The sequence below is a fragment of the Nothoprocta perdicaria genome, unplaced genomic scaffold, assembly GCF_003342845.1.
Source record: "Nothoprocta perdicaria isolate Ctin4 unplaced genomic scaffold, notPer1 scaffold_17, whole genome shotgun sequence".
NCBI classification, from domain to species: Eukaryota; Metazoa; Chordata; class Aves; order Tinamiformes; family Tinamidae; genus Nothoprocta; species Nothoprocta perdicaria.
The window spans coordinates 4,277,770-4,287,377 of NW_020454871.1; the positions used below are offsets into that span (position 1 = coordinate 4,277,770).

The window sequence follows — 9,608 nt, forward strand, 5'->3', positions numbered from 1 at the left end:
TAAAGAACAACTCACAATTCATTTATTTTACAACGTGGAAGAAATTTAACAGGAGCAGCAGGCAAATTTGACAGTTGCAGGCTCCCTTGGCACCAAACATGCTGCTTCTGGGAGTGGAGATGCCCGACAGGGCAACTAGCAGGGAATGAGCAATTCATGGAAAAGCTGAACCTTCTCCTTTACCCTTTTTATTTGTTTTAGTTCAGTTTTGTTTTCCGGACGATGGCAGGAGCCCTCTCATAAAAAGCTGTTATTCTTCACTCGCCATCCCCAAATGCATTTTGTAGTTGCAGACAACATTTGGTCAGTGCTGTCAGTGYGAGGAGCTGCTACGTCACCTTGGCAGATGTGTCACTCAGCTGCTCTTGGCAGATGGTGCCGGCCTGTAAGGTTAGGAGGGAAAGAAAACAATAGTTACCAGAGAGCAAAGCGCTCTGAGTTTAATTGAGTCTCCAGGCTGCTGTGTTTTATGAGTAATGAGGTGGAATCTGAACTTGGACTTGAGCTGGCGTCTCTCCGAGTTTCCCTGGGCTTGCTTTGCCTGTACCCGGATGCTCCTCCATGCTCAAATTGCCTTGAAATGGACTGTTTTGAAGAAGAAATGCTGCTCCTACAACAGTAGTTTTTGCAAAGCCTTTGACATACGGAGAAGACCCTGCAAATGTCCTGGGCTGAATAAGCCAAAGGAGAGTGAAGGGTGCAGATTCAGCAGGGCCTCCTGCGGAGCCGCAGTAATTTCTCCCAGAGGAGAAGACAGCTTTGCAATGTCTGTGTTGTCTTTTCCCTGCTTTTCTTCCTGTGTCCTCAGAAACTCCCCGTCATGGCAAYGTGCTCCTCAGCAGAGGAGCTTTCAGCTCTGTACCTCCACGTGCTGCAATTGCAGCAGCATTTTATAAACATGCAGCTTAAGGCCTGTGCAAGAGCAGTTCCTAAAGCGTGATAGTAATTTATCTTCCTGTTCTGCAGATGCTTGTTTGTGTTTAACGGTCACAGCCGCCACGTGGGGAGAGCCGTGTCTCTTGTAAAGCGCCCCGGGACACTGCCCCGCCAGGGACCTGGGCTGTGCTGTRTGCCAGCACTGCTTCCTTCTATAATAACTGCTGGTCACAAGGCCTCTTTAGAAGGGAAAAGAGCAGACTTGCATGAAACCTTGACTTTTGCCTCCTCCTGCMAAGCGAGGTGCAGCTCGAGGTCCCCAAAGTTGGAGGGAGCAGTGATTTCCGAAGGCTCCTTGACGGGCAGTATCTCACAGCCATCAAGGCTCTACCTGCTTCACATCAACTGCAGCTCCTGTGGACCTACAAGAAGCAACTCTAAACTCCCTTGCCCACATGCAACTGGTAGTTTTGGGACAAAACTCCTGTGGTTTTGGCACTGCTCTATTGACTTGGTGTTTGTAGCTTGCACAGGGCCCGTTGTAGCAGCTCTGCTGTTCGTGGCTGACGCTGTGCAATATGTGGGTCCTGCCCCCAGGATGTCCTCCTTAGCCACCAGCTTGCTAATGAACATCCGCTGAGACCTTCTTGGAAAGACCTTCATCTCCGATGCCCCCTTGCTCTTCACTGTTCCTTTGCCAATGAGGAATATTTTAGGACAAAAGCCAAGCTTCTGTAGAGGGTTTATAGTTACACCCCTTGGATGCATCACGGGTACAGCAGCGTGCTTGTGAATTTGATGCCAGCACTTTATTTTCCCCAACATTTGTCCAGGAAGTTCAATTTGATGATGATGCCAGCCAAGTGCCGGAGAGGGGTTGGCTGCAAGGGGTACAATCGGCATGTTGTTGTGGCAAGGAGCGCCTGTAAAGCGGTACAATCGGCGTGCTGTTGTGCAAGTAGCTCTTATGCCTTTGGGGCTGCCGGATTCTCTTCCCTTCTCAAGCTTGGGRCGGTTGTGAAGTCTCTGCTTTCCAATCCTTTTCTGCTTGAAGCAAAGTACGCCTGCCCAGTTTTTTCCTCAAATGGGTTGTTATTTTGGTGCATAATAGAARCTGCTTAGAAGGGCCGGATTTTCCGAAGGCAGCAAGTGCCCTCTTCTGAAAATGAGGTCCCTTAAAAGTGAGGAGCTTGAAATTCTGAATGTGCTGTAGGAATCTGGGGCTCCATTTCTGTGCTAAAATCAAGGGTAAGATCTGGGTCCCTATTCTCATGCCTATGTCAAGGATAAGACTTTCATAGGAAAAAAAAAAAATGTGTAGAACAAGGTCCATGCTGGAAATTATGAGTGGCCAGACCTGCTCCCTCCTGGTGCCTCTGTGGTCATTTCCAATGTGCAAGGAGAGCRTTGTGGCCATCCATCCCATAGCTGTGGTTCTCCCCTGGCGAGGCTGCAAATGCCACCTGTATTGTACAGCTGGAGCCGTGTTTGCTTTTACTCCAGCGTTTTCCTGAGTCACACGTGGGTGTTGTGGCATGGGGCAGGACTTTTCCCACTGCGTCCATGGTGGCATCTTCACAGGAACCACCAGAGGTGTGGAAAGTCCCCCGCTTTTCCCTATGCAGTGGCTACCACTGCTTTTTCTCAAGCTGCAGCACTTATTCGAAGGAGAAATACTTGAAATCGTTGTGCAAAATATAACTTCCCCTCTTGCAGAGAAGACTTCTTGGGCCTGCTAAAATCCAGAAYGTTACTGCAGCTGTCAGTGCGCTGAGGCTTGATCCTTAAGGAACAAAAATAACATTTTTATCTGCAAGAGGCAAAATAGCAAAGTGTGCAGAAAAAAATGGGAACAGTCGGGGAGGAATAGGACTAGGAGAAGGCAGAGTACCCTAGACGTGGTGGACCTGCGATTCAGTGCAGCCCATTAAATGACTGAAAGCTCCTTAGGACAAATGTAAGTGACTTTTTTGAGTATGCAGAAAGGTTTATAGAAAACAGCCAAAAGTTTTGGGACCAGCTCTGCAGAGCGACTGGTGTTTAAAACGGATTTTTCAGGAAGTGCGAATATTTTAATCTGCAGAGACACGTTTCGAAGCATTCATTTGCAGGAACAAGGCTGTTTGATTTCGAGCTCCAATTCCACGTGTAGATGATGCAGAAGGCCTGGCAGCTACAAGCTGCTGTTGTGTTGGCCGAGTGTGTCCTGCTTGCTTCCCATAGAGCAAGGTGGTGTGTGCTGCTCTGCTGCGCGCCCTTGGCGCTGCAATGGGCACACAGTGCTAGCTGTGGCCTTGTAGCAGCCTCTCCCATTATTTAATTAAAAAGAAATCTAATAACCAAGCGCAACAACAAGAGCCCTTCCAGGGCCTGCGGCCTCATGCCAGTGCAAACAGCCCGGCCAATCTCAGCTTATTTGCTCAAATTAAAGGCTCAAGCAGTACAAAAACTCAACCTCATTCAGTCTGTGGTGCTGCTGCTCCCAGCARAAGCTTTGGCCGCTCCTATCGCCAAGTTTAGAAAGAAGAAGGGGAGTTAAGGGAATAAAACTTGTAACTTGAGAATATAAAAATTACATTGAATAGCCTGTTGAGCAGAGAACATTTCAACTTTCAGATGTTTCTCTCTTAGGACATTGGACAGAATATATTTACTTTCCCAATTATGGCATTTGTGCTGTTGGAATCATTAGAAACGTTGCTTTTGAGGTACACAATATTTTTTACTTGTGATACTTGATATATAGTTTTGGGAAGCTCCCTTTGGTTTACCTCTCCCCTTCAGGTTACACAGCGGATAAAATCGCGAGCTCTGCATTTTTGCTGCCTTTCTAATCGCTGCTTCTGCCTTTTCCAGAAGCCACGCCGCCCRTCTGTGCGAAGGACATCAGTGATGATTTGATGAAGGGGTTTGCCTTTCTTTCTGGTGAGTCCAGTCAACCCCTCCAGGTTCGCCGTGCACGGTAATTAAATACCCCAGATGAACTTATGCACTGTTTGGGAAAATGATACTCCACGTGGGATATTGTCCATCAGGTAGTTGCCAGTGCCGCTAGAAATGTTGTTAATAAAACATTGTGGTGGCTTGAAAAAGTGTATTAGGTTTCTGTTTCAAACCAGACTGTAAAATGCTCTGATCTTCAGAAACCTTCAATGCCTCAGTGAGCTCTTTTCTTTGAAATATGTTTGTGTAGGTCATTTTTCTTTTAAATATATTTTTATAGGTTCAAGAAACAATGCTCTTCGATTTGCCTTTGTATTTCTGACTTCTTTTGCTGTCCCGTGTGAAATAAATTATCCTCAGTCAGTAGAAGAAATACATGGTACCTGATAGCRTTATTTCTACTACTGTTTGTGTGTGCTTTGTGCTTGTAACCAGTGCTAGAATTTGAACTATAATACCAAAATTAGATCCTGTGATCATTACTTTGAGAAGAAATATGTTTAGGATCAGCATTAGGGTATTTTTATGCAGATATTTAAGACTATTTTRAAAATAGTTTCTTTTCGGTCACTGCTGGAACAGGAACGAGAGGCTCGTGGCCAGCGCATCCCACGAATCCCTGTTGTCTTCCTTGCAGGTGGCCGCGGGAAGGACAGCGCCTGGATTATCACCCTCCCGGACAACGCTGCCTTCAACGAGGTGCCCGAGGAGATCGGAGCCAAAGTCCTAACGTACCTGACGTCAGTGCCGAGGTACGTCGCTCGCTCCCAGGTTTTGCGGGCTGAGGTGCTCGTCCCGCTGGCATCGGGCGTGCAGAGCCTTTGGACCAGGGGCATCTCCCACCCTTCAGACAAGGAGGAGGAGGATGGTCAGCGATGAGCCTTGAGATGCTCAAGAGCAGTGTTTAATGCCCCAAAAAGTGCAGAGGAAAGGCTGGACACATCCCCATTGCTCGTCAGCCTGCGTGTGTCACAAATTTAACTTATTTTCTGATTAATATCAGGCTGTCCTTAAGCTTTGACATGTGTTGCCGCTTAAGTGTGATGCTTAAGTACACTGCTGAGTAATATTATGATGTGACAAATAGAAAGCACATTGCTGTGGAAAAAGGGAAATGTAAGTGGATAAAGAGGATAAATACAGAAGCAAAATGGTTTATTGTCCCTCTGCACCCATTGCTCAGCAGAGCTCGGTGACTCCCATTGTGGTTGTGTTGGAGAGCAGGTTCATGGCTGCTAAATGTGACCTTCCCATGGGCAGCCGCCTTGGAGAACGCACCATATGTTTATCCAGGAGGAAGAGAAGGGGCTCCTGATCCCGCTCCCTGCTCCTTGGCGTGGCTGGACTTGTGTGGGCTGTGACATCCAGCATGGGCTTTGTAGCACTGGGGAGGCAAGGACACTGTGGAGCAGGAGCAAGGAGAAGCGAGTGCGGGCACGAGGGCTGCGAGAGCGGGGCAGCCTCGGGGCAGGTTATAGAGCTGCTGCACATTTGGACACACTTTGCATATCTCCTTAGCGTCGGGAAGTACAAAGTGATTTAGAGCCACGGCCAATGACACCCAGTAATGAAAGGGCGAAGGGGGTTGCTGGCTATAAATAATTCTGCATTTAAACACCGTGCAGCGGGTCCCGCGCGCGTGCTCTGATCTGTCCGGCCGCAAGGAGTCTCTTGGTGCTGCGTCAAATCTCACGACTGCAGACCCAGGGATCCGATTTCGAGTCCGCCTGCAAAACATCACACGTTTTATTTTTAGCCCGGTGTATCTTGTAACTCATACAAAGTACAGGGTAAGGAAAAAAAAAAGGGACAGGAAGCACCCGGGGAGAACTAATGCCCCAGTCCCATTATCCATCTCCATCTTCGTGCTGCTGGATGCAAATAAATTCAGGTCTTGCAAACATCTGTGAGGGCGCATTGATTTATTTTTATTGTCAGTCTACAAGGTACATGGCAGGGCTGGAAATCCGATACTCCCTGGCTTGCAAACAGCCATGGATTTCCTTGGCTAGCCCCAGAATAAACTTAAACATCCCAAACTTCAGGATTTTGTTTACTTTGGAACTTTTTTCTTTTTGCTGTTAAGTAAATTTGTAAAAGTAAATTAACCTGCTGGGAGGCTGCTCTCTGARTGTATCTCATCCTGAGTAAATAACATCCTCTGGCGTACTTTTGCCAGCTGACAATGTAATATTGTCTGCCTGCCTATTCTGTATTGCTTGGGTTTTCTTTTTTTTCCCTTTGGGAGTTAGGCTGACAACAGCATTGCGTAAATAATATTTTATTTTGAATTGCAGCTGGGCGTGAAATATCATGGGGAACTGTTGTGATCAGAAGTGCACCCTTGGAAGTCTCCTACTTTGAAAAGTCAACCAGTTTTATTTGTACTGAAAACCAAAGGATCCTTTTGACCCCTTCTTGCCCCTGATCTTTARCTGCTGGTGAGGGAGTCAACAGACCTGACACAAACATGCAGAATCTTCTAATGTTGCCAGAAGTTTTGGCTGCAAAAAGTTTTGGCTGGAAAATTGTGCCTTATTCACAATCATAATGTATGAACCTACCTCAGACTTCACTGCGTGCAAACATTGCTTGTATTAAATATCCTGCCAATGTCCTCCTTTCTGGAAGGCTGCAGTGACCCTACATGAATTATGGATATGCATGAAAGCTTTGCACTTTGAGTGTGATGCTCCAGATCCATGGAAGTATTTATAGGAGGGCTGGGGAGCTGGATGCTTCTGCCTGTCTTCAGCCAGCTGCAGTTGTGGGCCAAAATTATTATAACTATTTTTGCTATCAGCATACTTTTAAGTATACTTAAGTGCAGTTATCACTTACTTCAGTAGTAGGTTGTACATAGAATGGATACTCATGTACTGGCTTTAAATGACTCCTTAAATAGTCAAGTTGCCGAGTGTTGTCTGCCACGTGATTGCTCTGAGTAATGGCTCTGAGGAAGCACCAGGTGTTTTCACTTGCCAGACACAGGAATTACTTAAGATGCTGCCCAGGGCAGGTGCTTTCATTAGGTCATTCCCACACGATCTAGAGCAAGCTCTGGTGTGTGCTTGCTCTGCAGCCCTGAGGTGATGGGTAGGGTGACACCTGATCTGCTTGTCCCTCTTGGCAGAGGGAGCTTGCCCAGAACTACAGGACAGATGTCAATATTAACCATTGAGCCTGTAAATACCCTCATCTTGGTGGGCTGGGTTACCTGCCCATGTGCACACATGGATCCAGTTTGTAGTTCAGGCCATGTGTGGGGTCAGTATTGTCACCACGCTGAGCCTGCTGAGAGGTGTAATTAGCTTCCTCASTAAATACTGGAATTATGGATAGGAATCCACCAGGACCATGGGCATTCCGGGTGCTCCTTGGTGGTAGTGCACTTGAGGACCTTGTGGTGATCATCTCAAGGGCCACGCTGGTGGTGAGGTGGAACTACTGAATTTCTCTCTGGAATCGCCCTGGGAAACATGGACACGTGAGGAACTGGAAGAGGGTTGGAATGTAATTTGTATTTGGTGTTGCTGCATCTGGGCTTTTCTCAGAGCAGTTGCGCTCCCTCCAGATGCTGTCTGGCTACTTGGTGTTTTCTTATCTTGTAGTCAACATGAGTCTGACACCAAATTTATCCTGATCCTGGACAGAAGACTGGATACATGGACATCTGTCAAAATGACTCTTCAAAGAATAGCAGTAAGTCCTCTTTAATGTCAATTCCTTTTAATATGCTAAGGGATTGTGTTCATTTTTTATTGCATTCTGAAAACATCAGAAACCAGGAGAAATGATGCTTGTGCTCTCTCTCTAGGTAGCAGTCTGCTTTATGGCCGTATAATTAATTCAGTCATTGCCCTGTGCCTAATTTGAACACATAAATGAGCTGTTTGAGAATTAACTGCTTCATCTGCTGCTCTTCGTGCTTTTTTCCTAGTGGTCCAAATGCATTTTGTGCCCTGTTCCAGGCTTTTGATGGGTAGAGGATTTGGCTTGGTGCATGTTCTTTCTAGATGTGGCTTATTAGTGGCAATATATTTTACCTAATTGTCAGTGATTGAAAGTATTAGAGGCTTAAAACAGGCTTCTTGTCATTTGTATGTGTGCATGGGTGGAAAAGGATCTATTTTGAATGTGTATGTATGACATTCATGAATTTTAAATAATATGTATTGCATCAGTTTATATGCTACCCATTATTATATTCTGAAATAACCCAGATATTTTATAAGTAAGCTTTATTTGCAACCGAGCAATGCGTTGTGCTTTACAAATTCAGAAGATGCTGTTGTTACAGGCTTAGGGAAGTCACTTTTGTAATGGAATGGACCACAGGTAGGAGTGAATTGTTGAGTGCTTTTCCAACTGAACCATGCTACTAAAATGCTCAGAACATTTCCATTTACTTACCACGTATGTACTATTATATGTACATGTACTACATGTACGTACATAGTAAGTAAATGGAAACGTTCTAAGCATATTATTGCCTTTCTTTTCTTCTTGTATTTATTGAACAGTAAGATGCATGGATCCATCTGAAAGAGAATAAGCCAAGAGTGTGTAGTGAGAAAGAGGGCTCTTTGCTGAGTCTGCTTAGATTTGGTAAATTTAAATCTTATGCCACCTTAAATATTTAGTATCGGTCTGTCTAAACTTAGCACTGAAAACGTTTAGGTTTAATGAAATTTTACTGATAGATATCCAGCAGAAGGTGTCTTTAAGAGAGGATTCTGTTTTGCAGTAGATGCAGTAATACATAAGATACTGTTTGTCCATGTTTTAGGCTCCGATTTGTCTGACTTTGGTAAATTGAATTTCTAGGTGTACTAATAAAAAAGGAGCATTTAAAAATGTAATTCTTTAAAGTGATCATCAGAATTCAATCCTGCTGTCAGTGCTTGAACTCCCGCTCACAAGGGCTTTTTTAAAGAATGATGTAGCTGCTTTGCATAGTCTAGAAGGTTTTAATGTGGAAATCCTGTCCTAATTTTTGGTTTCCATAGAAGTGCCTTTCACTGTACTTAGTAAGGAAATATAATTGTTGCATGACCTTTCATCACACGACCTATTTGTGCGTGTATATACATTGCTTGTGCATTGGGAGAAGTCACGGTCTGTACTCAGGAAATGTTGTGGAGGTGCTTTGTGCAAAGGGGAGCAAAAAGCACAAATCTGTGTTCACAGATCGTAAGAGTCTTGGGATTCTGGTCTTAAAAACCTGAGGGTCTGGCCCTGGAGGGCACTTTAGTTGTCTACATGGTGCTTTTCCAGACTTGCTTTTGGGAAAACAGAGGTTAAATCTTGATTTCTTTTTCAATGATAAATTGTAACATGCATCAATACAAGTTCCCTTTCCTTACGTCGTTATAATTTTGGCATAAGGAAGTACAAATAAGCTGAATTTGAAATGCACCGTGCCCTGATTTTTTTTCACAGAATATCTATGCCACTGCCGTTCTGCAGCTGTGCATCCGATCTGGGAAAATTTCCTCTCAGGTGGTGCAGATTTGTGTATAACTCTTCATGTGTGCTGCTGGCCAGCCTCTGACCGGCACTAATTGCCTGCGCAAGGCCGGGGATCAGTTGGACCCGCTTTGGTAAGCAGGACCTTAGGAGCCAGAGCCAAGCCTCAGGGTTGGCTGCGAGTCGTTTCCCTGATGGAGTGCTCCCAACAAGCTCCGAATGTGCACTGCAGACCAGAGCAGGGGAGGAAATAATTTTTTTGGATTAGAATTTTTTAAAATTATTATTTTATTTATTTTTGTAATTTTAATTTTTTTTTT

The 9,608-nt window shown here is 45.1% G+C and overlaps 1 protein-coding gene across 6 annotated transcripts in view; it reads left to right on the forward strand.

Annotated features, from left to right (window-relative positions):
- The first annotated feature begins 3,754 nt into the window (after window positions 1-3,754).
- Window positions 3,755-9,608, forward strand: part of MCF2 (MCF.2 cell line derived transforming sequence) — a 42,001-nt gene continuing 36,147 nt past the window's right edge. For 2 of the 6 annotated variants that reach the window (XM_026035911.1, XM_026035912.1), the window contains exons 1-3: window positions 3,755-3,801; window positions 4,457-4,571; window positions 7,431-7,521. In XM_026035911.1, the coding sequence (XP_025891696.1) occupies window positions 3,777-3,801; window positions 4,457-4,571; window positions 7,431-7,521 (231 nt within the window). In that variant the 5' untranslated portion in view covers window positions 3,755-3,776. Of the gene's footprint in view, window positions 3,802-4,456; window positions 4,572-6,859; window positions 6,883-7,060; window positions 7,087-7,294; window positions 7,333-7,430; window positions 7,522-9,608 lie in introns of those variants that run through there. The other 4 variants (XM_026035913.1, XM_026035916.1, XM_026035914.1 and 1 more) reach the window with 4 other exon arrangements.